Genomic DNA, 24752 nt, shown 5'->3' with positions numbered 1-24752 from the left:
ATAGAATGAAGAAATTCGAAGGAAAACCGCCCAACTCCAGGGTAAATCAAAAAAGAAAAGGAAGTAAGAAAAAATCACACAAAGGTGACAGATAACTTCACAGAAGGCATCAAAGATCGAAGGTAGATAATGAAAAAGTTGCTGAATAGCTTTTGGTCAAATCGCAACGAGTCGGGAGTGGTGTGTATGTATATCGACAATTTTCGGGGGTGAAGAGAAGAAGCAGGGGAGGGGGCCTCGGACTCTATCTATACAGGGTATGTCGAGGGGTCGCTTCGGCTTTTGAGTGGACTGTGAGGCATTTGAGGTTCCATGCTGGTGGAATCAATGGCTAGGAGTTGGCTCGAGAAAGCTGATTGGTCTCGACTGGTGCTCTCGGAAGACTCGCGGCGCTGGAGTCCAAAGGCCACGCTGCTCGCGTTGGCGCTAGTCACTTGGCTGCCCAGATTGGTTGGCGCGCCTTGGGCATCGACTAACGGTGCAACAGGTGTCGAGTCCGCCGTGCGGTCGACTCCATTAGGCATAGGGTAGTCGCGCGTGACATGGGGCTGAGGAGTATGGCCTCCGTCTGAGGGAAGGGTCGAGGCTTCACTGTCCGATGAAGCTGCCAGCTTGGTGACACCGGGTGGCACGTAGGCTTCGTACTTCTTCAGATAATCGAATTGGCCCAGGATGACTTGTTCACGGACAATGTCGACATCCAGGGGGAAGTAGACCTTCTGGATGCACTTGATGACGAATCGTGGGATAAGACACATTACCACGGTCAAAAAGAGGACCACCCAGAATGACAGGGCACCATAAACCTGGCGAGCGGCGCCATAGAATGTCAACGATGACTCAAAGGATGAGTAAACACCAGTCCAGAAGAAGATCAACAGTGAACTGATCGCGTTGATCAAGCTGGAGAGCCAATCCCATCGGTACATGTTCATCATCACGTAGGTGTTGCTAGCAACCACAGCACAGGTGGCGACTAGCACACCCACGCGATACCGGTCGTCGATGCTGAGTCCGTTTTCTGTTTGGAAATTGGCCACCGAGTACAGCCTGTACGGCATGAAGAAACAGATGATAGATTGGTAAAATCCGTCGAACATGTAGATCCTGATCAACCGTTAGCTTGGTTTGGAGACCGCAGACTTGGGACATAGCAGCCAGACTCACCAGAACTTCAACTGCGTCCACTCCTTACGCTCAATACCCCGCATGTAGAGTTGCGGTACGGCCAGAGACACCCTATCATCGACATCCTGATCGAAGATTCCCATGAAAATGACGGGTAGGGAGGTGAAGGCAACGTTCACCAGGGTAATATACGTGTATTCGAAGAGGTAGGAGCCGTCGAAGTTGTCATAAATCGAATACCAGAATAGCGCGAACGTCCACACCAAGTTCTAGGGCAAAATTAGCGTCAGAGCTCTTAAGCCAAGCTAGGACCCGCCGTTCGCTCCAACGGGAACCGGAAAGCTTGCTTACCTTGTAGAAGAAATTGGCCGTCGTCTCACCCAGCCGCCGATACGACCATCGTCCATGAACGAGAATGAGACGCTGTAGGAATCGGAACTGACCGATGGCGTAATCGGCACACATGACTGCCTGACGACCTTCCTCTCCTGCAATACCTACACCGACATCCGCTTTTTGGATCATGGCGACATCGTTGGCGCCATCTCCAATCGACAAAGCCATGATGTTCAAACCAGTCTTGACCATATCAACAACCGCCGCTTTTTGGGCGGGACTGACACGGCAACAAAGGACGGACTTGCAGCGCCGGCAAAGCAACAGGAATTTCTGCCTCAGGGCATCGTCCAACATCAAACGAAGACAGTCCCCATCGAGGACAAGGGCATGGGTCGATGGGGGTGGCGAGTGGTCCTGGCGTGCCGCGGCTAATTCCTCGTCCGAGCCAGTAATTCCGAACTGTTCGAGTTTGCTGTCCAGCTCCTTGGCAGCCATATCAGAATCTGGAGCACTCAATACCATGATATCCATGTCGTTGTTCAGAAGGTTGCAGGAGTAACCGATATTGATGGCCGTTTCGATCTTATCACCTGTCAAGACCCAGAGCTTGATACCGGCGTCAGCCAACAAAGAGATGGTATCGGGCACACCATCCTGCAGCCGATCTTCAATTGCCGTGCCACCCAGGAGCATCAGATCCTGTTCAATGATACCTGCGACCTCATCCAGTTTCTCTTCACGATCCACAATGGCGGCTGCTGCCACGTCGTGCTTTAGACTCCACTCGCGGTAGAAGTCCTCGTCGAGAATACGTTCTGCCACGCAGAGCACACGAAGACCTTCTTGAGCGAAGGTCTCAAGGTGCTGTGAGGTGACATCCCTCAATTGCCGTTGTTGACCAGGAGCCAAGCGAGAGTAAATGACCGTGTCAGCGCCCTTACACAACAGACGGATGGTTCCGTCCGGCATTTGAACGATAACACTCATTCTCTTACGCGTCGAGTTGAACTCCAAGATGTTCAGAATCCTATAACTGCGTTCTTCGCCCATGATGTTAACAAGGAGCCTATCTCCCGAGCGACCCATCGCTGTGAACCCACAGTCTCGAGCAGTAGCCACCAAGGCGGCCTCATCGGGAGACTGGGCTTTGAACTCAATTTGCGGGGGGTCACCCGGAATCCGTTCCGTAACCACTGTGTGGCACAAAGCCAGCGCGGCCATGAAACTCTCGACAGCCTGCTTCTGGGCATCACCGGACGCACCCCCTAGGTCCGCTGCGTACTGAGGCGAGACAAAGGTCAGATTTTCGTCCTTGAGATATGGGTTGTCGTGCAGTTGACGCAGTCGCTGCAGCATTTCCACGCGACCGTCGCTGATACGTTGGCGAGCCTTGGCAGCTTCCTCCTCCACATTCAACAAACCCTGTCGTCTCTGCATTCCCAACTGGGCCTCAGTATAGGCCTCACCGTATGCGACGCCGTTGACCGTACATTTCTTAAACTCCATGACGTTTTGCGTCAAAGTACCTGTTTTATCCGAGAAGATATACTCGATCTGCCCGATGTCATCTGAGATATTCCAGGCCTTTGGGACGCAAGACATCTGAAGCCGCTCGTAATACATGTGCTGGTCGAAGAATATAAAGAGCGCTTGGATCCAGCGCACGATTTCCAGTGAGATGTACAATGCAATGGGAACCAAGTTCTGAAAGAGCACCACACCCACCCAGAAGGCAACGACACCCTCCACGGCGGGGGATCCACCATAAGAGCCGTATTCGAAGAAAGTTAAAGACGCGTCATCCAGTCCCCAGGCAAAACCGTTGATAAAACCGGATATCAAGCACATGATAAAGAGGATCGCAAAGTTGTAAAGAACGTTCCAGTTCATGTTACGTGCCATTTGTGGTCGCTTAGTCGGAGTGATACCCTGATTCAGCATGATCTTTGATTCCGAACCGGTGAACAAGGCCACACCCAACGCCCACTCTGTGTTCTGAAGGCTGCAGCCACGGAGGAGAATATTGTTGATGGTGATGGGCTCTACCCGTTCCTGGGGCGGCGCCTCGGGGTCGTCTTGTTGGTTATAGTAAATGGCACCGCTGAAAGAATAGAGATTCGCATGCGGGGGAGGGCTTTCTATAACGAATTCCGCTCTTTCACAGTCGCGAGCATTCCGTACTGCGCGACCACAGTTAAGAGCATGGCGAACCTTCAAATTGGTCTCCCCGTCCAGGTTTTTGGTTTCCACATAGCAGGCACCGTCTGGGTCAGAGGTTGAGAGAATCACCATGTCCGCGGGAATCTGGTCACCGTTGTACAGCCGCACAAAGTCACCGACGTTGACATCCTTCCAATGTTGACGCTTAAAGCGAGCCTGCCCGGAAGCAGTCTTGGTCGGATTGAGGATGTCGCCCTTGACGCGGTCCGAGGCCGCATTTCTGCCGGAATGATCTGCATGATCCGGCCAATCTCCAGAAGCACGGGCATCGAGGGACACGGCCCTCAACTCAATCGGCGAGGTGGGTTCCACGGATGGCCGGGCATCCGCCATCTCAACATCTCCCGCCACGTCTTTGTCGACGGACTTGCGGCGCACGAGCTTTTTCATGGCACGGTAAGTGAATACGGTGGTCCGAGTACAGGCCTTTTTGAACTTTCGCCAGGCGGACACATTGTCAAGGGTGACATTGACATTGTGCCAATCGGTCAGACGGTAAACCGGAGAATTGTTGAGTTCGTTATCGGATACCGTTCGCCTCCAGTCCTCGATAGCATCCTTGATCGAAGTGACCACGACGATAATGATCAGGGGAACAGCACTCAGGCCCGGGTCGGCATCTCCGAAGATGGAGAAACACTGCAGAATGATAACGAATAAGAAGTAAAGATTAGCGATGTTGTGGAACTGCAACCACAAGTTCTTCGGGATGAACGTCAATGGCGTGTAGATAGAAGTGCGAATCTTGTTGCGGGGATAAACGTTCTTCAGATTGCCTTCCTCGTCCCGCTCGCTGTCCGGGATGGGAAGGTTGAAGTAGACTTTCCGCGACGAAGCTGTTTCTGTTTCATTGCTTTCTGGCCCTGCGGTTGCTGCATCAGTTATGTTGTTCCGCGTATTACGACGGTTGCCCCGTTCCAGGATGGAGACTCTCTTCCGAAGACCGCTGGCGGCGGTCATGCGTTTTGTCGCCCATCGTGCGCGCTTGGTGGATTTGGCTTCCTGGTCGGGAATCGGAGGAACCTCGTCGGAGGCCCGACTCAGTTCCTCGTCCCCTTTCCCTTGTATGGGATCCATTTACAATGGGTAAATTCCCGGACTATGTTCAGCGGCGGGCGGCAATCATCGGATCGGTTAGGACGGAGGGACCCTGCGTGAGGCGGCCACGCAGGCCTTCGGAAAGCAGCAATCGCAGCCGCGCAGTTAATTGACCGGATGACGAAGGATAGCGGATTTGAGACAGGGAGCAGAAATTCGTCGCGATAGTCTGCTCCACACCCGGTCGCTTCTTCGAACCTGACGAACGGCGGGGAGGACAGGCGGGGGAGGAAATGGTCGTTCGCGAGATCGCAACGATCGGAGGGTTCGGCGAGAGTAGCAGAAAACCAAGTGTAGCGGAGCTGGCAGGGTAGATCAAGGGCGGACGGGGCTTGACGCGCGTATCGGGAGTGGGTGAGCGACGCGGGAGGTATCGAGGGGCAGTCGAGCGTCAGCAACAGTAAGATGCCAGGAGGTGGAATGCGGAGGGAGGGAGGTGGAGGGAGTCAAAAGAGGACAGGATGGCTGGCAGAAAAGCCGGGGCTGGAAGGGAAAGAGGAGGCAGTGAGAGTAATACTACTAGTAGTGAGAAGAACTACTAACTAACTAGTCAGTAGAGTGAGGAGGCGAGCTCAAGCCTGAGCCGGGACTGACCGGCGACGGGTCCCAATTCGTGGATGCCGCACTGAGGCAACCCGTCCACTAATCCCCATTGAGCCACTCACAGGCCTCCATCTGGTTAGTACGGGCGCTGACTCAGTCCTTCCCCCGGTCGGCTTAGTTAAGCTGAAGGGGCTTCTTCGGCTTTTCTCTCGCCTTCTGCCTTTAGCTTCTACTCAATTTGGCTCGGATTTTAAGGTTTTCCTTCCCATCTTCCGCTATCCGTTCTGTTCTCGGAGTCGGGGTGCCGGAGTCAAGTACAGTAGATAGGTCAAAGGGATAAAAAACGGGTTGGCTCCAGTGGCGGTTTCCCTTGTACCCTGGATCCGCAAGGCTGGGTCGACGTCGATTTTGCTGCTGACGGCTTGCTTAGTAGTATTAGCAAGTAACCAACACGAGGTACTATCCAGCATCCGTCCAGTGCTACTGTAAATTGCGTTGCCCCTCTGGACGACGGGGCAGTGTGCTGCTTATCAATCCGGAAAGGACCATCTTGCCTCATTCAGTATTCTCTTGCGCGGAATATCCGCCGTCATAATATTAATGCAACATTTATCCAGTACTAGACATTGCTTTCGCTTAGCCAGCTCGGATCCGAACCGATGATCACTTTCTCAATGCAATTAATTCATGATTGCTGCTCTGGGAGAGAAGGCTGCGTAGATTATAATACTACTAGTAGTCATACTAAGCACACTAATGCAATGTATCTCCATGGGAATTGGATGTGCCTTGCGCTCAGGGCAGCAGGGTTGATGTGGTAATCTGTAGTTGCATTGAAAGAGTAGTAGTCATCTATATATATACTCTCGGGAGGAGTTGTCACAGCCGCATAGGGATAAAGGGAGTACTACTAAGCTGATGGAGACTACTAGTAAGCATCACTATTAGAATCTGCTGACTGGAGATAGAATGTTCTCCTTAGCAAAAGTAAAATAAAATTATAATTATTAGCCAAGATCAATAGTTGTTCTCCATAGCAGCTGCATATTTCGGGGCCTCTAGTCATGCGTTTCAGCTGACCGCTTACTTTTATAAAACATTCTGCCGCATAAATATATGCAAGTACAACAGGCAGTTGAAGCAATGCTTGAAAATACAGATTAATGTGCTGTTCCTGCAGACGTAGATAATCATCAATCGCATTAATCAAAAGCACCCTAATAGGGTTAGAAGGCTTTTCCCAGCTTGCTTCTTTAGAGCAACAGTAACAATCATGAAACTGCAGGAAATACTAGCACACCGCCTACCGACCGACATCCATCATTGTTTACTCTTGTTCCCATCGTCCACTCTTCCCCCCCTCTCACTTCCACTGTCCAGCATCTTCAATTCCCTTGGCAACCTTCCGGGCTCCATCTTCCACGCCGCTGCCCACACTTCCCAGTGCATCGCCCACAGGCTTCCCCGCGCTCCCTGTGGCGCCGGTGATGGTATCGCCGATACCTCGCCCCGCGGCGCCTGTCACCCCGCCAACAGTGCGAGAGACGCCGCCGACCGCATTGCCGAGGGTCGATGTGACGAATTTGGCCGCGCCAGTCACTCCGGAATCCTGATTTCCAAGAGGCATATTCACTGCGGTCTGCTAGATATTTCAACTGGTGATGGTTTATTTGCTATACGCAGAATCTGACAAGTATCTGCTGGTGGAGCTTATGGCTCAGTAATCAATCTCTACGTAAGTGGGTCTGACTACATACCTCAGAAGCTGTCACGTTCAGATGGGCAGCAACTCGCAATTATGTGCATCTATGATCGGAGATGCCAGATGGCATCGCGAAGATATACTGTCTAACTAGTCTAACTGCTACCTGCTAACTAACCTAGGTGCAGTGACCCATGACGTCAGTGGAGTCTCGGATGCGCTGCTGTTTCCATTCCTTCCCGCGTGCTTTCTGGACGCGCGTCCACGACCCATCCCACAGACATTGGACTCTTGAACAAACCAGAAGCACAAAAAGGGATCAAACGAACAGCTTACACTTCTAGGGCAGTCTGCCACTCTTCGTGGTGGAACATACTCCTAGAAGCATAGTACGACGAAGTGGGAATTGAAGACGCCTCCGTCGACCCGCCGCATAATACTTGTTTACCGAGCCATTTCGAGGATCTGCAGCACACCAGCTCTGTCCGGCAGGTTCCCTTTTTCTGCCAAGACGTCAGTCAAAGTCATATCGGCAATCTTGTGCAACTGCTCGTCACTGGTCACGTTGACCTCGGACAGCCGGGATGGCATCCCCAGGAGTTGCACAAATCGTAACATAGCGTCAGCGGCTTCAGTCTCTTGGAACCCCAACACCGAGTTGAAGATGTCGAGGATTATCTCCTGGGCAGCCGTGGTTTGAGGCTTGGTGTATCGCAACGTCGCGGGTAAGATGATGCAACTCTACACAAAACGTGAAAGGTTAGTCGACTGTCTGCCCACAATTGGTGGCTTTCTCGGGTTTAGTTACCGTTACTCCTGAACATGCGTAGAACAGTTAGTGGCTTTCTACTTTCCGCAGCTTGAAGTGGTTTCGGGATCACTTACCATGCTGCACACCAGCGACACTTCCCTGTTGTGCAGAGTTCGGTGGTTAGTAGTCTTTATCGCAGTACAGTCAATGTAGATGCGCCACCAAAGAGCAGACTCACGAGTTGATGGCCGATCGCATGGCTTGGCCCCATATGAATCTTCCATTGAATGAAGGGCAGAAGAGCGTCTCGTGAGCCGCGCTGACATTCCGAAATGCCTTTGAGCAATTCCTCTTCATCATGCTTTTCCTGACCGGTGTGATAATCCTTGAGACCCCGGATCAGGATCGGCAGCGCTTTCTTGATGTGCTCCGTGGCTTCCTCGTGGCACTCAGGGTTGCACAGTGTCTCCACGAAATGATCCACAGCCCGCACACCCGACGCCAGCCACAGGTGCGAGGGCATGGTACTGGCGATCCGCGGGTCCATCAGGATCAAGCTCGGGGATCCCTCGGGATGCACAAAGTGCTGTTTCTTACCATGAGCATTGGTGCCGCTGGCATAGTGGTTCCACTCCCCGGCGCTGAGACTGGTCGGCACGCAGATGAGCTTGGTGGTGGGTGCTTTGATCCCGTCGGGGCCAGCCAGACCGTAAACCTGATCGACCAGGGCTTCCATATCATCAGTGCCGAAGCCGGCTGGGAGAGTCGCACTGAGCATGACGGCAATCTTGCATGCGTCGGAGTAGGAACCGGACCCGATAGAGATGACGGCCTGAGTACCGTGTGACTGAATGGTATGGGCAATATCCATGATGTCCCGGTACGGGGAGTGACTTCCCACTCCCGTTTTCTTTTGTAGCACACAATGGGATAGCCGGGCCTCCAAGTCTTTGATCATGGATGTTTTGGTGTCGAGGGTCGTGCTCACGACTAGTAGGATGCGAGACGCTCCCCATTCCTCCAAGGCGGCCGGAATATCATCCAAGTAGGAGGCCTCAAAAACGGCATCGTGGCCCTCGCGACCGTCTAGGTCGAGTTGCTTGATCCTCTGCCGCATGGTCTGGGCGCGTGAACTTGGTTGAAGAGGTGGTCGACGAATTGATTCGATCCGGGGACGAGCAGCACGACGGCAAAGCTTGGATAGGTACTAGTTCTGACACGTCTGGATGAACATAAACCGGATGATACGCGGGGTACAAGTAATCGGCAATTTCGCGTGTGCAGCCGCTAGTCTAGTAGACAGTCAGACTGGACTGAACTAATCCATACGAGGTTACTAACAATGGATGCTCCCGGGAGGCCAAGCCTCAAGGTATCGATCGGAGACACTGGTTGGAGGTACTGGTACAACACATGGCCGTAGTGCAAATTGATGCACGCTTAGAAAAGATGCTCCACTGTCTCAGGTTTCAGGCTTCAGGGCTCAGCAATCCTGGAAACCGCACGATGATGCGGTGCATGCTGGATGGCAAATGCATCACAATCCTTATCGCTTATCGGACCGCCTTTGCCGATGAGGACCGACTGGGAATAACATCATAACATCACCCCTACCACCGCCAGTGAACGCTCCAATGAGCGCCTCCAAGTACCACTCATTCGTGGGAAGACAGCCTGATTTTAGCCCAATGTCTAGACCCTGAATCTGGTGGATAAGAAGCCTGCAGATTTCTAAGCATTCTAAGCACCGGATGGATCTGGGGAAGAAAGTAGTCACGGTGACGTCTCGGTCGCAACGTCATGGTTACGTGCCAGACAGCCAATCCGACAACCCCCATTACAGAGGATGTTTGACTGGCTCGCAGAACTGGGAAGCGCTTCGATGATCATATATCGTCTATACATAATTGTAGGCTCACCCCCTCGGTCGCTGGAATTCTTCTGTTGCCATCCATTAGCTCTTATCGAATTCCCTACCACTGGCTTTATTTTCAGCAACCCCACAGTATCACCATGGCCACGGTCATTGCCGAAGGGCTTGAGAAGGCTCACGAAGCCGTTAAGACGGCTTCATCCAAGAACAAGAAGACGGTCGACTTGGAGCGCGACCTGGTCGATGTCACCACTGAGCAGCGTCAGACCACCGACCACGGCGTGCCCATTAGCAATACCGACAATTGGCTGCGGTCAGTCGACGACCGTCGCACAGGTCCATCGTTGCTAGAGGATCAGATTGCACGCGAGAAGGTACTTCCACATGCCTGCGCTGATTATCGTGGAGAGGTATGCAAGGGCTGATCGTATCCTAGATTCACCGATTCGACCACGAGCGGATTCCCGAGCGTGTCGTCCATGCCCGTGGAACCGGCGCTTTTGGAAACTTTAAGCTACTCGAAAGCTGTGAGGACGTGACCTATGCCAAGGTCTTAACCGACACATCGCGGAATACACCGGTCTTCGTCCGCTTTTCCACCGTGCAGGGCAGCAAGGGAAGCGCCGACACGGTGCGTGATGTTCGTGGATTCGCAACCAAATTTTACACAGACGAGGGTAATTGGGACTTGGTTGGAAACAACATCCCAGTTTTCTTCATTCAGGACGCTATCAAGTTCACTGATTTCGGTACGTCCATCCCAATCCATTTTCTTATCCCTGACTTGACTAACTGGCGCAGTCCACGCTGTGAAGCCTGAGCCCCATAATGAGGTCCCTCAAGCGCAGACCGCGCACAACAACTTCTGGGACTTTTGCTATTTGCACCCAGAAGCCACTCACATGTTCATGTGGGCCATGTCGGACCGCGCCATTCCCCGGTCCTATCGGATGATGCAAGGGTTTGGTGTCAACACTTTTTCGCTTATCAATAAGGAGGGCAAGCGCCACTTTGTCAAATTCATTTGGACGCCTCACCTAGGCGTGCATTCATTCGTCTGGGATGAAGCTCTGAAGCTGGCCGGTCAAGACCCGGATTTCCATCGCAAGGATTTGATGGAGGCCATTGACAACGGCGCATATCCGAAATGGGACCTGTCTATCCAAACTATCCCTGAAGAGAAACAGGATGACTTTGAGTTCGACATTCTCGATGCGACCAAGATCTGGCCAGAGGACCTGGTCCCTCCCCGCACCATTGGTGTGTTAGAACTCAACCGCAACGTGGATGAATTCTTCCCACAGACAGAGCAGGTTGCATTCTGTACATCACACATTGTTCCCGGTATCGACTTCTCCGATGACCCTCTTCTTCAGGGCCGTAACTTCTCCTATTTCGACACCCAGATTAGCCGTCTCGGCATCAATTGGGAGGAGTTGCCCATCAACCGCCCCGTCTGCCCTGTGCTGAACCACAACCGCGACGGTGCCATGAAACACCGCATCACTAAGGGTACCGTCAACTACTGGCCCAACCGCTTCGAGGCGGCAAAGCCGGACGAGCCTGCTCCCAAGGGTGGCGGCTTCGAGTCATACCCCGAGCCGGTACAAGGCCGCAAGAGGCGCGCGTTGAGCCCCAAGTTCCGCGAGCATCATTCCCAGGCCCAACTCTTTTACAACTCCATGTCGGAGCACGAGAAGCTGCACATTGTCAAGGCTTTTGGGTTCGAGCTCGACCACTGCGATGACCCTATCGTCTACGAGCGCCTGGCCGGCAAGCGCCTGGCGGAGATCGACCTGACCCTAGCGCAGCAGGTGGCGGAAGTCGTGGGCGCCCCGATTCCTCAAAAGGCCCTCATGGCCAACCACGGCCGGAAGACGATTCATGTTTCCCAGACCGAATTTCCCCCCAAGTCTCCGACCATTGCCAGTCGGCGCATTGCCATCATAATTGGCGACGGATACGACCCGGTGGCCTTCAAGGGCATTCAGACCGCTGTGAAGGTCGCGGGTGCTCTGCCGTTTGTCATCGGCACCAAGCGGTCGCCCATCTATGCCGACGGGGAATCGAAGGAGACATCGCAGGGCATCATCGCCGACCACCAGTATGACGGACAGCGATCAACCATGTTTGATGCCACGTTCATTCCCGGTGGCCCGCATGTGGAGACGCTCCGGAAGAACGGGCAGATGCGGTACTGGATCGCCGAGACATTTGGCCACCTGAAGCCACTGGCTGGCACAGGTGAAGCGGCCGAGCTAATCAAGGAGGCGCTGGGTAGTGTGCTAGATGTGCAAGTGGCCACCAGCTCCAAGCCACAGCCCGTGGAATGGTATGGCGTAGTCACGGCCGGTGGCGTGCAGAAGCCAGAGAGCTTCAAGGAAAGCGTGCAGATCGCGAAGGGCGCCAAGGATTTCGTGGGTATGTTCTTCTACCAGATTGCACAGCACCGGAACTACCAGCGCGAGTTGGATGGGCTGAGCTCGACGGTCGCCTGGTAAACAGCCTCAATCCTTAAACTCGGATGAGGGTGTAGATTGGCATGACGAAATGGTCTATGTTCATGAGAAATGAGTAATTAGTTGTCTGCAAATGTATGTTAGGATAATGACTACTTAATGCACTTATCAGAAGGATTGAAGTATACCTCGTAAGAGTAACATCTCACACCACCGAATCATCTTCGCGATGCGTCAAATACATTACAATCGGATGAATTGTATCACGTCGGGCGCCCCTGACTGCTAGTAAGCACTTACCTAGCTAACACAACATGTGTGTAGCAACCCTGCAACAGGGGCTGGGATAGAAGATTCAGGATGCGAATCTTCATACGTTTTACAATCGGTTATCATCATTGAAGATTTTGATTCAATGTTATATCTGGTGGTCCAATTTAGTAGATCGCATCCGACACTCCCCACCGTCAACCCAAAGATCAATACGTGTTCAGAGCGTCGCAGATAGATGAATATGCGTCGATAACTTTAGTTGTTATAGTTAGATTACATATCTAACGGTCCACAGTACACAGTCACAACCAAGATCCTCGACCAGAAAGTGGAATCTAATGCCATCCGTCTGAGATACAGATATTTACCCCGCTCTACTAACTCCATATTTTCAATCGGGCGACAGTAAATAGATCGACAATACATTACATCTACAGTGAGGGTATGTTGCACAGTATCGTTCCTTGTGCAACGAAATCTGCAATTTAGGGGGGAAAAGGAAAGAAAGTGTGTTCCTGCAGTCAAAGAAAAGAAAAAGGGAAAGGGCAGTGCCAGCCACTCAATTTCGGCTTTATCAGGGAATACGAAGACGCGGAGTTAAAATAGGTGGGAGGGAGGGTTCATTCTTTCCCGCATTGAACAAAGAGTCAATCGTGCTGTGTTGATTGGGCGGGGAGATAGAGAGGTAAGAATACTACTAGGTATGAAGTTGGTTAGTCTCTATTGATTTAGTTGGTTATGGCTAGTTACAAAGTGGTTAGATGGTTAACCGCCAGGCTTGATAAGGCACCCAGTGGAGCCCCCTTGCGTCCAGCAAAAACAAGTTATCGTGTGAGGATGACGAATTCCAACATTAATAAGGAAGGAAGCACAAAGTGCGACGTGGGAAGTAATATGGGAGGTCTACTTACGGGGAGGTTAGGATGGGCTGATGGGAGGGGGAGGGATTGTTAGTATCCTGTGCTGGTCGAGATTTTGAGTTTGGACCTGAGCAGTTGAGGATTGAATTATTATTATTATTATTATGCATGGGGGATTCTCTGCCAAGATGGGGACTACGAAGAGTGGCGGTGCGAGGATTAGAGAAATAAATTAATTGGAGAAATGGAGAAAAAGAGAGTGAGTAAGAGCGAGAAAGAGACAGAGGGAGAGATGATTCTGACAGGTCTTTTCCACTCTACCCTACTTTTCTTTCCTTTTTTCCTCATATTCTATCCGCATAAGCTAATAGCCCCATGCGTTATCAATCGAGTGTCTATTGGTCCACGCTGCATCCTGTCCACCTGAAACCAGCCCAATCCTGCGCCAGCATCGATTGCCTGTCATCAGAAACCTCACCATCCCCCGTTCGCCCCGTTCCCTGGTTCCTGACCAGCTGGCTATATATAGCATGCCTGTTTTTCAAAATGATCCAAAGTATTGAGAAGCCGCCCACTCACAGACCATCGGAGGATCTACTTGACTTAGTGTACTAGTAAGTAGTAGCAGTAGTCTAGTTGGTGTTGTTGTTATTGTTGTCATGTAATGGATCCGGTTCATTCTCCGGGATTCTCTTTGGGGCGGCTAAGACTGAACTGAACTGAACCCGTTGATTGAAGATTCGGTCATCTCGGCCATGAACTAACTAGCAGTATTTGTGAGACACGATGGCAAACTGGATACCCATTAACACTTCTATTTAACCAGGGTGTCTTCCGACTTTTTTTTTCTCTGTCTTGATTCCTTCCATCATTCTTCTATCTTTCTTCTATCATAATATCCAATTGATACCCTTTCCCCTTCTTTAATTCATTCACCTCTGCAACCATGCGTCTCTCTTACGCCGTGTCTCTTCTGCCTCTGGCTGCCTTCGTCGGCGGTTAGTCTACACTCTTATCTTCCCATTCAATTCTCCGATACAGTTCTCTAACATTTATCTAGCCCTCGAGGTTACCTCCCCCAAGAAGGGCGAAGATGTCGACCTCTCCAGCTCCTTCACCGTGACCTGGGATTCCGTCTCGTATGTCCCGTCCCCTCTTTCCCTTATCAGCCCTAAATCACACCACATACTAACCACCATGCACAGGACTGACCCCTCCACCTTCGACCTCTACCTGGTCAACAACGCCGTCTACCCCACTGTAGAGAAGAAGGTCGCCTCTGATGTCGACACCTCCAAGGGATCTTACACTGTGTCCGGCCTGTCCGGCGTCACTGATGGGTATGTTCCTCCACTTGTCTACACTTCATCCACCATCACCACCATACTAACAACAAAAATAGCTCCGGCTACCAAATCAACCTCCTCTCCACCTCCTCCACGAACAGCGGTATTCTCGCGCAGTCCGAGCAGTTCACCGTCGAGGGTGCTTCCAGCTCCACCACCACCGCCAGCGCCTCCATGACTACCTCCGCCTCTTCCTCTTCCTCTTCCTCTACTGGCACTTCTACTGGTACTGATACCTCCTCCACCTCTTCCTCATCCTCCACTGGATCCAGCTCCATCACCACTGCAAGCACCAGCACAAGCTCCACCTCCAGCAGCAGCACCAGCAAACTAACCACTACTACCTCGGGCGCTAACACTCTGTCGACTACAGCATCCTCCACTCGTTCTGCCTCTGCCTCGGGTACTTCTACTGCCTCTGCCAGCGGTACCGAGACTACTGCTCCCGTCTCCACCGGCGCCGGTATGGCTCTTGCTGCGCCGATGTCTGTTGCTGCGGGCTTGGTGATGGGTGTTGTGGCTATGCAGTTGTAAACCATCCCCAAAGCGTTCTATTTGTGGATGGCTGAGATGTAGTGCGGTGGGGTGAGGATGTGAACGAGTGACGGAGTTTCTCTTCTCGTCTATCACCTGATTGGTGATTTGAAAGCAATACCGCAGTTTTATTGCTTGTATAGATACATACTTTCTAGCCAAGCTAGTTATTACTTAATGGTTCTATAGCATATATCCATTACATTACTTTATTTTATCACCGAAGAAGATCCTTGTAGATGGTATCCACGGTTCGGCATTAATCTACAAAGTAGTCAAGTAGGGTTCAAGCTGGATGGAATGGATTAAAATCCTTGGATGGTTGGTTCCGTTCCATGCGACCGGTCGAACCATGTGCGCTGCACGTTAGGCAGCGAGAGTGAGAGAAAGGGACATCCATGGCCCGGCAACTCCTACCGAAGAATAGGCAAGGTAGATAGAATTCCCAATTCAGAACATGTCCGAGAGAGAACCCAATTACTACAATGCGCAGCTAGATGTTGATGATCCATGGGTCCCTCGGCGCTGGATGGACCCTTTCGGGAATGACCCCGACAGTCAGACACAACCCAGACCCTGTAGGGCATGGCAAATACCAGAAACCTTAGTAAAAGTTGCTGGAATTGAAAAATACGGGTAGGAAGTTCCGGATGTTGATCACGGTAATGTTACCGTTTGTCGGGCAGCACCGAATGGGTTACTGTATTGGGTAAAGACCTCTGAGGGTCGGTGCCACGGACGGACCAGTACAGAATATTTCTCTTTTGGGGGTTGGGTTTGGTTTGCTCGCTTGGATGAATGGATGGATTATTTTTGGGTGAGATTGTGTCTTATGTCTTGGGTTATTTTTGTGTGTTTTTCTGTGTGTGTCTTGGAGGTATTAGAATATATGGAGTTGTCTAAACTAGTTTGTGTGGATATATTATTATAGTCTTGTCTGATTATCTTGTCACGCTGTCTTACTATAGTAAAACTAGTCTAATAGATAGTTACATATTGAAAGTGATAATAATATACATCATGTCTTAGAACACATGGATACTAGGACCAATTTCATTTCAATAATGGTCCGTCCTAAGTCAGCTAGCATGCTTGACTACCATAAATATCGACGTCACTATTCCAATATCCCCTGTGTCAGTTTCAAACATATACCCAAATCAAGCAAGAGTAAAGGTAGAGACTTACAAAGGCTCCTTCATACACCCTCGGCCATCCGCCGCACTATCCACCCAAACACCCACCCTCATCCCCTGGACCGGAAACTCCCCGTACCCCATCTCATCAATCACCGTGACAGACGGGTGATCATCGTCTCGCTGCAGCAGATCCGTCCACTTCTCACCTGCATGTTTCCGACCCACGTACATGCGCTTTGTGGCTGGTCCGCCGTTGCTCATGACGCAGGCCAGCCCGGAGGGGTGAGCGGCGTTGCCGTAGCGGATGAAACCTTCCATTCATGAGAGATCGTGTCACAGAGAGGAAGGGACGGACTTACCAATGCAGTTGGGCTGGTCAAAGTAGTCCTGCTGTTCGCCGTAGGCGTACCATTTGCGCGCACGCATGAAAATTGGGAGTTGGCCTTCGCAGGCCGGGATTGGAGACTGGCCACCGTCGCAGCTGCCGTAGAGGTCGCCGTAGAAGACACATGGGTTGCCTCCTTGGCGGAGGAGGATTAGGGCGTAGGCGAGGGGTTTGAAGGTGGGTTCGACTATGTTCTGATAGATGTTAAATCGTGGCTCGTCATTAGAAACTTAATGAATGTATGTACTCACCTCGAGCATTTGTCCCGGTTGCTGAGTTGTCATATCAGTTCAGCATCCATCCACATACCATCACTCCAAAGAAGGAGATGTACTCACCGTATCATGATTCGTAACAAACGTCTACACAACACACCTCATTAGTCTTTCCAATTCCACCAAACAAGAGGAAAGATAACTCACCAACGCATTCCCCGGCCTAGCCTCCATCAACGTCCCCTTCAACACCCCCCTCAAATCCGCCCTCCTGGTCCTCGACAACCCCGAGAACCTCTCCACCAGCGGCACATCCACCACCGCAACCCGATACTCCATCTCCTCCAGATACCTCAGCAGCGCCCTCAACTCCCCACTCCAATACTCCCCAATGACGAACACCTTCCTATCCCCCGCCTGACTTCTCACACAATCAATAAACTCCCTCTGAAACGCCGTTGAGAAATGCTTCGCCGCATCTAGCCGCATCCCACTCAGCGGCAGCACAGACATAATCCATTTCGCCCAGCGCAGCACATCCTCCCGAACCTCCGGGTGGGAGTAATCCAGATCCGCGAACATGAGGTAATCGTAGTTGCCGTTCTCATCTGTGCCGACATCCTGAGCCCAGTTCTTGTCCGGCCGGGACGGGTCCAGGATCTTGTAGATTGCTTTGCGTTGGTGGGCGTCGTCCCAGTCTACTCCAGAGAAGTGGTGCCAGTGGTATTGCAGGGGACTGTAGGTGGTACCCCGGCCGGGGAAGGTGAAGGATGTCCAGCCTGCAATTTCTTGGGGATCACCATCTTCAATATCTCGTCCTGAGAATACGTATCAGTAATCATGACACTCACACACAATAGATAGGAAATAGGGAGAAATACGATCATCACCAACCCTCACACCCTCGAACCTCTCCACGCCATCCGCCCCAGCCTTATGATTCAACACCGCATCCCACAATATCCCTACGCCCAGGGCACTCGCCTCCCTCAGCAGATCCTCTAATTCCGCGCGCGTACCCCATTTCGTTCCCACCGCTCCCTTCTGATCAAACTCCCCCAGATCATATAAATCGTAGATATCATACCCATTGCCGTTGGCGTCCATGCCCTTGCATCCCGGCGGAATCCAGATGCTGGTTACGCCGAGGGAATGGATAGCGGGCAGGGCATGCTGGAGTCGGCGCCAGTGGCTGCGCTTATCTGGGGTGTTGGGGGTGGTAGGGACGTGCCATTCGAAGGCTTGGAAGAGGAGGGTGTTTTCCGTGGGGGAGTGCCATGAAGGGAGGGATTCTATGGCGTTGGCTTTTTCTATTGATATGTTATTACTATGGGTTGATTTCTGGGTAATTGGGGGTGATTGGGTGGTTGCTAACCCTCTATTTGCTTTTGGGATTGAGTTTGGGATTTGGTGCGTTGTCGCCGGGTTTTGAAGCATGGGAGGAAGCTGAACATGTTGTTTGTTTGGAGTCTTGCTCTTCTTGTGCTTGGGGGTACTTTGTGGGTTTGTGGTGGTGGTGAGGATTTTTTTTTTTACTGTGGCGAAGAGGGAGGGATTAGCTAGTAGTTTACTGTGTTTGTGTCCATGTAGCCTGGATGGATGGTGGATGGTGGATGGTAGGTGAAGAGTTGATTGCAGCGACGGAGCTGAGCTCACAAAGAATGTTTAGAATAGCTAATGTGCCAACACTAAGAATAGCTGGTTAGCTAGCTAGTCAGTTAGTTAACACGTTGTGCATGACTTCATTCCAATTTTCTATGGGTCCTGAAGTGGGCCGTTTTTTTCGCTGATGACCGAGTATTTTTAGCCCGGGCGGTTTTGCTCGGAACCCTACCGAGGCCGAACGGATTTGCCTCCAGATTAGTGTTGGGAGAGGATCAGCCAGCCACGGTGATCGTCAACAGCTGTTGGATGCAGGTACCCGTTTTGGTCATTGTCTGGGATTTAGTATATAGGTGATCTATATATATTGTACTGCTTTTTTAGTTGTCTCTATTCTGTTTATTGCTTAGTGCTGAAGGACTATTTACTAAATGTGGAAAAGCGAGACGCGGTTACCGCGAGTATATGTAGGTGGTAGTGAATATTGTGAAGTTGAATATATACAAAATACTAGGTAAGGGTATCGTTACTGCAAATACATACAAAGAACACAGAAACAGATAATATATCTCATCCCATCTGTAGCTATCAGCATATTACCACATCCCCACAAGCAGACCCGCTACCACAGACAGCACCAGGGAAAGCAAAGCACTAGAAGTTGCATCAGTCTTGATGCCCAGCGACAAGGCAGCCTCGGCCGCCGCTGCACCCTGCGTCTTCAAGGCAGCATAGGTGACATTTGCGACAGGAAGTCCGCACAGCCCACTGCCGGGCATCAGATCCGCTGGGAAGAACACGCGCGGCTCTCCTTTATCCATCGGAACCACGAGTTCACTCTGGGCATTGACCGTGTAGTTGATGCAGTTCAGAATCTCGGTCACAACCGTGCCGCCCGTGAAACTCACCGGCATCGAGAGGTTGTAGGCGCTGCTGTTGGTGCCCTGCGTGGACAGAAGCATGACCACTTGCCGGCCTTCGACTCCCTTGCGGAATCCCAGTTCACTGCCACCCTCGAAGATGGGGTACGTCTGAACATCCGGATAGTGATTATCGAGTCGGTAGGCGTGCTTCCGGATGGCATTCAACTTGCCGATCAATTTGTAGAGCTCGGCGTCGGTATTGTACTCAGTGAGCCAGATCGCTTCTCGGTTCTTGGGACTGCCGGGGCCATCCAAATGCTGCTCCTGACCTTGATAAATCATGGGTACACCATCGGCGAGAAGAGTGAATGTAAGAATATTCTTCGCGAGCTAATGGGACAGAATGTTAGCTAGCGAATGCTTCCAAGGGTTCAAGGGTCCATACAGCCATGTCCGGGTTCATGCTGGCAAATCGTGCGACATCGTGGTTTTCAGAGAACGAGGATAAGGCGGTCACATCATGGCAGGAATTCTTCATCTCCTGGACTTGAGTGGCCAGGGCGCTGGTGTTGCCCAGGGTGAAGGCCTTCAACATGGCGTAGTAGACGGGATAATTCGGGAGACTGCCGATGTAGTTGTTCTGGTAATCGCAGATCGTGCTGACCTCTTGCTGCAGCACTTCGCCAGTCATGAAGATATCCAAAGCATCGCCGAAATTCTTCAGAAAGCCTGGGTTCACATGCTTTGCTGCATCGATGCGGAGACCGTCAATGGAATAGGTGGATATGACATCCTTTGCCCAGTTGCTCAGCGTTTCTTGAACCTCGGCATGCTCGGTATACAGATCGGGCAGGGCCACAATGTTGTCACCGGTCTGGCATAGCTGGGCGTTGGTGAAGTTATTCCAGTCGGTGATCTTACAGTACGGATGATAGTAAGACGAGCTGTTGAAGGGGGTGAGGGTTGAGTAGTCGATGTGGGTGGCGGGGTCGGAGCCATTGGTGATGTAAGCCATGTTGTTGATGACCGTGTCCATCATCAGATACATGTCGCGAGCATGCAGGGCGTCACTCAGATCGAGCAGATCCTGGTGCGTACCAAAATGCGAGTTGAGAGAGTACAGGTCCAAGGGCCAATAGCCGTGATAGGCTTCTCCATACTCCACGCGACCTTCGACGTTTTCGATGATAGGGGAGATCATGACGGCATCAAAGCCCATTCCCTGGATGTAGTCGAGGTGGTTGATCATGCCGCGCCAGGTGCCACCACAGTACAGACCCTCTGTGGTGTTGCAGGGGGAGGTGGTTGAGCCATCAGTGCGTGCGAAGCGATCCGTCATGGTCTGATAGACTGACCGAGACTTCCATTGCTCGGTGGTGGCAGCCAGCGACGCCCCCAGCCAGCCAGCAAGATAGAGGACCCCAAGCCCGTGTCGCAGGGCTGACATTGAGACCATGGCTACAGTCACTGGAAAATGTAATTTATATCAATGATACAGATGCTCACATGTACCTGCCGAGCAACTGCGGGGCCGACTTGGAGACACGATAAGACGAATGTGGTATGCTGGGAGATAGCCGTTTACGCTAAAAGGAAGGATACGGGCTCGGCAAGAGATCAAAGAGTGACAAAAGAAGTGGGACCCAAATGTAGAGAAAGAATGGCGATGGTCAGATCCAAAGGAAGAATGAATGGCAAGGGAAAAGCCCAGGAAGAGGGGGGTCACTTCAGTGATGGATACATTGGTTGATGTGACGAGAGCGAAAGAATGAGCGAGGAGGAAGGAAGGGAAAGGAAAGGAGAGGAGAAGAGAGGAGAGGAGGAGGAGGAGGAGGAGGAGAAGAGAGAGAAGAGGGGAAGCGAGAAGAAGTGGAATGCTGGGGAAGAGCTTGACTGAACATCAGGTGCAGGTGCAAAATGCCGGTGGAGCGAGCAGCAAGGGGACCTCACTAACTGCATTCAGGCCGGATCCCCTGGATGGGATGATAAACAAGTAAACTAGCCTGCTTTTTAGTTCAATTCGAGAGGGGACCAATGAGTGTGCAGTGCAGTGCATCTGGGTTAGTATCATATAACTCAAGGTGGCGAAGGGAAATTGCCAATCGGAGAAAAGGGTAAAGATTGATAGTAGATACGTTATCCTCCTTATCATGATCACCACCATCCTCATCTTCAGCCATGTGTGAAAGGCAACAGAGGCGTCGCCCTGATCCCTCGAAGTCTGATCTTTAAGATTTTCCCGGAACCCCAGGGCGACTCCCGCGCAGGACCAGGAACCATTGATCCCTGCCGGTGGTGGCACCGAGGTTCCCTCTTGCAGCTCCCCCAGATTATTGACTAGAAGAATACCACTTCCTTGGTTTGCCAGCTTGTCCTTCCCATTGGCTTCAAGAGGGGGCATTTCTCCTCAACCCCTCCCCCTGCAGATGTCACCACTGGCGTCAACGGTGGCACGAGTTTTCCGGCGAAGGAATGGCTTCTGATTTCTCCAAGACCAAGCCTGTCACGCCGCCACGAGCTGGGGCTAATGCTTCTGCCAGGCACAAAGAGCGGCAGATGAGCGAACCGGCCATTCCGATGGGTCGAAATGGGGAAGAAGAGGGGGCCAGTGAGACATGTTCTTGACTAGTAGTTTAGTACTTAGTAGAACCATTCTGGTGTCTGCCCTACTTGGAATCTCCGGAAAGACACCGTTTTAGGCTATTTGGTGATCCAATGAGGATGGCCAGGGACTCCACCGCTGAACCCTGACCAAGTGAAGACTAGCCAACTAGTATAATTAGTTCATCAGGGGAGCATTGTGAGCACTCGAGAATATGTGAGACAGTCAGACAACAGCGGATATACTGGTCCGAGAAAGCACGAAGCTGCTCCAAACCCCCAAATTCTGGACCGAGATCGCGTGGTGGACAAAGGGGAAATGAGAACGAGGGCAAAGCTTGGCTCATTCTTCTCGCCATGTTCCTTGACGGGCGACCCCAGATGCTTGGCAGGAGATATGTGATTGAGATATTTTCCTCGTCTGCATAAGTTGACTGACTTCATAGACTTCATATCTAATGCAAGGTTCAGGCACACAGAGCAGCCCGATAAGAGGAAACAACCTGTCCGAGAGCAAATTTGATTTATCTTCTCATTATTTCTTTTTTCCAGGCGAGCCAAGGTCCAACCGCCAGGGTCTTGGCGGCGGGCTTGGCTGGCAGGATTGGGAAAAGCGGCATTGCCCGAATCAGCAGCCTGGATTTCAAATTACCATCAGAACGCTGCAAGTTTCATAGTACTGACAGTACCTTACCGCCAAGTGGGGGCCAGGGAGCAAGAAAAAAACAGGAATAAGTCCTTATTATTGGAAACGGTGGTGTTGCTCGGAAATTTTCTTGTTCGCTCCTGGGTGATCTCTGCCCTGGCTGATAATCAATTTGCAGGAGACCATTGGCCCGCGAGGGATGGGAATAAAACCAAGTAAGACATGCATGGCCCGATTTCTCGTAGTGTGGTGTATCCGATCAGACCTTTAGCAGAAATCAGTAGTAGTCACCACTTAGGTACTTCGTTAGTCCTCCGCGAGGCTCAAAGAAGACTAGCCCCGTCTATCTAACTCGGTTCGGTGCTGTGTGAATTGTGAAAAGATAGCACACCGGGATGCCAAGGGTCCAAACTAGTCTAGTAAGTAGACCCTCTCTCCAAAAACCCAAGGTGGCTGCCAGCCTCACGGGAACCCGACCAAAGACCATCCAGATTTGAATCTGCGATCCCGTAAATCCTTCGCCGGAGACCCACTCCCGCCTGGCCAGGATGGCCTCCGTGGCTCCAACACAACTTTCTGGCATCTTACTGACTTGTGTACCTTACGGGTCTATGTGGCCTCGAAGGAGTGGAAAGTAGAAGTATGCTTCTGCAGGGGCGAGCGTTGTTTGTGGATGACATGCTTATCATTCCTCAGGCTCGTTGGAAAGAAAAGAAAATAAGTGGCAAGGCCAGCGTCAAAATTTCCTGTTTCTTATTGCCTGTTATTTTTGTGTTTTTCGCTTTCTCCGCTGCGAGGGAGTAAAAAAAAAAAGTGACGCAGAGGCTTGGCAGTCGAACCGGGCAAAACAGCCAAAATAGCAGGCAAAGAGTGCAGGGGCCCGCTCTCGGTCGGTGACAGCTTTCTGGAAACTTTCAACCGGTCAGGATCGCTTCGGGATCAACCACGGAATCATCTCCGGGTTATGACTGGCTCGTCGGTATTTTTGGTCTTTTTCCTTTTCTTTGCCTTTCCTTTCTTTCTCTGACCCTTTTGCAGTTGGAGGCCCGAAGTCAACGCCACGGAAGTTGGCGGATTGAAGCTGATTGGGAATACTGTTGGCCCCAAAAAATACACACACACACCATATTCAGGAACAAACACACCACCAAGCCCGCTGCATGCATGGGATGGCTCACCTCCCCCTTCTGCGAGTGAAGGGCAGGAGATAACGGTATAGGTCTGACCCTTTATAAACCTGAAAACTCAAGCATACAAGAAATGACTACCAACTACCACCACCATCACCACTATTACGGTATCACCTCTATCACTTCTTTCCAGTATACTACCACTAGTAGACAAGTAGTCGAATCCCGGACCCTCCACCACCAATCGGGAGGGTCTGTCCTTATCAGACCCAAATTTCTTCCCAAAGAGATCGAGAAAAATTGAGCAGCTTGATGACAGTAAGACATCACCTGCACTATTGTGTAGAGTGTCTTAGAAGAGGGCCAATAGAGTTTTTTCGTTACCGAGATTGGCTGCACGCCACCGTATTGCTGCCTCTTCAGGTATCGTTTGGCTTGGGCGTGAATACGACCTGGCACCCTTGGCCGAGTAGAGGTTACCGTCAGAAGCAACAGCAGTAGCAGCAGCAGTAGCAGCAGAAGAAGGGGTCTTCGCTTGTTTCCCATAGTACCAATATGGGCGATGGGAACAATAAGAAACTCCTCGGAGGGACCAGGGAGGGTCCAGTTTTTCGGGGGGACTAAAGGGAGGGAGGAGACTAGATCTCAAAGGGGATTGGTGAGGGCCTGGCGGTATCAAGTGGGCGGAAGAACCCTTCTTTTTAAGACATTCAGTGATCCAGTTCCAACTGCCCCTTGAGTTCCACCGTAAAATGCCTACCGGTCCGAGAGGAAACCTACTAAGTATCTAACGGCTCCGAATAGCCTAGTACTCACTATATACGAGAGTGGCTCATGTTTTTTTTTTTTTTTCAATGGGATGGCTGTCGGACCACCCAATGGTCCGCTTCCGTTATTCATTTTTATTCTTATTTTTTTTTTTTCCTTCCAACCCTTCTAAATTTTCAATTTTTCAATACTTATTTTTAAATTCCCTCTTTTGGTCTTTGCACCGCACTGCCGCGGTCTAGTCCACTCTTAGCAGGCAAAAAGTATTCCGTCATAG

The 24752-nt window shown here is 51.4% G+C and overlaps 8 protein-coding genes across 8 annotated transcripts; 2 read left to right on the top strand and 6 right to left on the bottom strand.

Moving 5' to 3' along the window:
• Positions 1 to 70: 70 nt before the first annotated feature.
• Positions 71 to 4932, bottom strand: BO79DRAFT_153 (phospholipid-translocating P-type ATPase domain-containing protein). The gene is made up of 3 exons (XM_025678706.1): positions 1480 to 4932; positions 1168 to 1397; positions 71 to 1107 (listed from the first exon to the last, which is right to left on the bottom strand). The coding sequence occupies exons 1-3, from the start codon at positions 4762 to 4764 to the stop codon at positions 249 to 251; spliced, it is 4374 nt and encodes a 1457-aa protein (XP_025544856.1). The 5' UTR covers positions 4765 to 4932; the 3' UTR covers positions 71 to 248.
• BO79DRAFT_249243 (uncharacterized protein) lies at positions 4793 to 6955 on the bottom strand (the record flags this gene model as incomplete). Its single annotated transcript, XM_025685764.1, has 2 exons — positions 4793 to 5087; positions 6696 to 6955. The coding sequence occupies 2 exons, from the start codon at positions 6953 to 6955 to the stop codon at positions 4793 to 4795; spliced, it is 555 nt and encodes a 184-aa protein (XP_025544855.1).
• A 280-nt stretch (positions 6956 to 7235) lies between these two features.
• Positions 7236 to 8986, bottom strand: BO79DRAFT_184262 (iron-containing alcohol dehydrogenase). The gene is made up of 4 exons (XM_025680314.1): positions 8020 to 8986; positions 7916 to 7940; positions 7839 to 7846; positions 7236 to 7771 (listed from the first exon to the last, which is right to left on the bottom strand). The coding sequence occupies exons 1-4, from the start codon at positions 8896 to 8898 to the stop codon at positions 7475 to 7477; spliced, it is 1209 nt and encodes a 402-aa protein (XP_025544854.1). The 5' UTR covers positions 8899 to 8986; the 3' UTR covers positions 7236 to 7474.
• A 447-nt stretch (positions 8987 to 9433) lies between these two features.
• On the top strand, positions 9434 to 12194 carry catA (catalase catA). The gene is made up of 3 exons (XM_025686432.1): positions 9434 to 10028; positions 10091 to 10403; positions 10456 to 12194. The coding sequence occupies exons 1-3, from the start codon at positions 9795 to 9797 to the stop codon at positions 12153 to 12155; spliced, it is 2247 nt and encodes a 748-aa protein (XP_025544853.1). The 5' UTR covers positions 9434 to 9794; the 3' UTR covers positions 12156 to 12194.
• A 1629-nt stretch (positions 12195 to 13823) lies between these two features.
• Positions 13824 to 15345, top strand: BO79DRAFT_241620 (GPI anchored serine-threonine rich family protein). Its single transcript, XM_025685139.1, has 4 exons — positions 13824 to 14244; positions 14307 to 14385; positions 14452 to 14586; positions 14649 to 15345. The coding sequence occupies exons 1-4, from the start codon at positions 14193 to 14195 to the stop codon at positions 15124 to 15126; spliced, it is 744 nt and encodes a 247-aa protein (XP_025544852.1). The 5' UTR covers positions 13824 to 14192; the 3' UTR covers positions 15127 to 15345.
• An 864-nt stretch (positions 15346 to 16209) lies between these two features.
• BO79DRAFT_260876 (alpha-amylase) lies at positions 16210 to 18586 on the bottom strand (the record flags this gene model as incomplete). Its single annotated transcript, XM_025686431.1, has 8 exons — positions 18241 to 18586; positions 17747 to 18175; positions 17073 to 17683; positions 16989 to 17012; positions 16902 to 16922; positions 16625 to 16844; positions 16315 to 16576; positions 16210 to 16258 (listed from the first exon to the last, which is right to left on the bottom strand). Exons 1-8 carry the CDS (start codon positions 18317 to 18319, stop codon positions 16210 to 16212), a joined length of 1695 nt encoding a protein of 564 aa, XP_025544851.1. The 5' UTR covers positions 18320 to 18586.
• Positions 18587 to 18946: 360 nt separating this feature from the next.
• BO79DRAFT_162500 (alpha-amylase) lies at positions 18947 to 21194 on the bottom strand. The gene is made up of 2 exons (XM_025679070.1): positions 19776 to 21194; positions 18947 to 19720 (listed from the first exon to the last, which is right to left on the bottom strand). Exons 1-2 carry the CDS (start codon positions 20784 to 20786, stop codon positions 19064 to 19066), a joined length of 1668 nt encoding a protein of 555 aa, XP_025544850.1. The 5' UTR covers positions 20787 to 21194; the 3' UTR covers positions 18947 to 19063.
• Positions 21195 to 23379: 2185 nt separating this feature from the next.
• On the bottom strand, positions 23380 to 24253 carry BO79DRAFT_260872 (uncharacterized protein; the record flags this gene model as incomplete). Its single annotated transcript, XM_025686430.1, has 3 exons — positions 23380 to 23671; positions 23756 to 23814; positions 24092 to 24253. The coding sequence occupies 3 exons, from the start codon at positions 24251 to 24253 to the stop codon at positions 23500 to 23502; spliced, it is 393 nt and encodes a 130-aa protein (XP_025544849.1). The 3' UTR covers positions 23380 to 23499.
• Between the last annotated feature and the right edge of the window lie 499 nt (positions 24254 to 24752).

This window comes from Aspergillus costaricaensis, assembly GCF_003184835.1.
Source record: "Aspergillus costaricaensis CBS 115574 unplaced genomic scaffold BO79scaffold_1, whole genome shotgun sequence".
Classification (NCBI taxonomy): Eukaryota; Fungi; Ascomycota; class Eurotiomycetes; order Eurotiales; family Aspergillaceae; genus Aspergillus; species Aspergillus costaricensis.
Note: the sequence above shows the minus strand (reverse complement) of the source record. Positions and strands in the feature narration are given on the sequence as shown.

What these genes read in the sequence shown, in the direction of transcription:
- BO79DRAFT_153 (XM_025678706.1), bottom strand. Translation starts at nt 4,764, where the DNA reads ATGGATCCCATACAAGGGAAAGGGGACGAGGAACTGAGTCGGGCCTCC. An exon ending in CGGCCAATTTCTTCTACAAG is followed by an intron (nt 1,398 to 1,479) that starts GTAAGCAAGCTT and finishes ATTTTGCCCTAG; the next exon opens with AACTTGGTGTGGACGTTCGC. An exon ending in TGGACGCAGTTGAAGTTCTG is followed by an intron (nt 1,108 to 1,167) that starts GTGAGTCTGGCT and finishes ACGGTTGATCAG; the next exon opens with GATCTACATGTTCGACGGAT.
- BO79DRAFT_184262 (XM_025680314.1), bottom strand. Translation starts at nt 8,898, where the DNA reads ATGCGGCAGAGGATCAAGCAACTCGACCTAGACGGTCGCGAGGGCCAC. An exon ending in ATGCGATCGGCCATCAACTC is followed by an intron (nt 7,941 to 8,019) that starts GTGAGTCTGCTC and finishes TCTGCACAACAG; the next exon opens with GGAAGTGTCGCTGGTGTGCA.
- catA (XM_025686432.1), top strand. Translation starts at nt 9,795, where the DNA reads ATGGCCACGGTCATTGCCGAAGGGCTTGAGAAGGCTCACGAAGCCGTT. An exon ending in ATCAGATTGCACGCGAGAAG is followed by an intron (nt 10,029 to 10,090) that starts GTACTTCCACAT and finishes ATCGTATCCTAG; the next exon opens with ATTCACCGATTCGACCACGA. An exon ending in TATCAAGTTCACTGATTTCG is followed by an intron (nt 10,404 to 10,455) that starts GTACGTCCATCC and finishes TAACTGGCGCAG; the next exon opens with TCCACGCTGTGAAGCCTGAG.
- BO79DRAFT_241620 (XM_025685139.1), top strand. Translation starts at nt 14,193, where the DNA reads ATGCGTCTCTCTTACGCCGTGTCTCTTCTGCCTCTGGCTGCCTTCGTC. An exon ending in TCTGGCTGCCTTCGTCGGCG is followed by an intron (nt 14,245 to 14,306) that starts GTTAGTCTACAC and finishes ACATTTATCTAG; the next exon opens with CCCTCGAGGTTACCTCCCCC. An exon ending in CTGTCCGGCGTCACTGATGG is followed by an intron (nt 14,587 to 14,648) that starts GTATGTTCCTCC and finishes CAACAAAAATAG; the next exon opens with CTCCGGCTACCAAATCAACC.
- BO79DRAFT_162500 (XM_025679070.1), bottom strand. Translation starts at nt 20,786, where the DNA reads ATGGTCTCAATGTCAGCCCTGCGACACGGGCTTGGGGTCCTCTATCTT. An exon ending in GCATGAACCCGGACATGGCT is followed by an intron (nt 19,721 to 19,775) that starts GTATGGACCCTT and finishes CTGTCCCATTAG; the next exon opens with CTCGCGAAGAATATTCTTAC.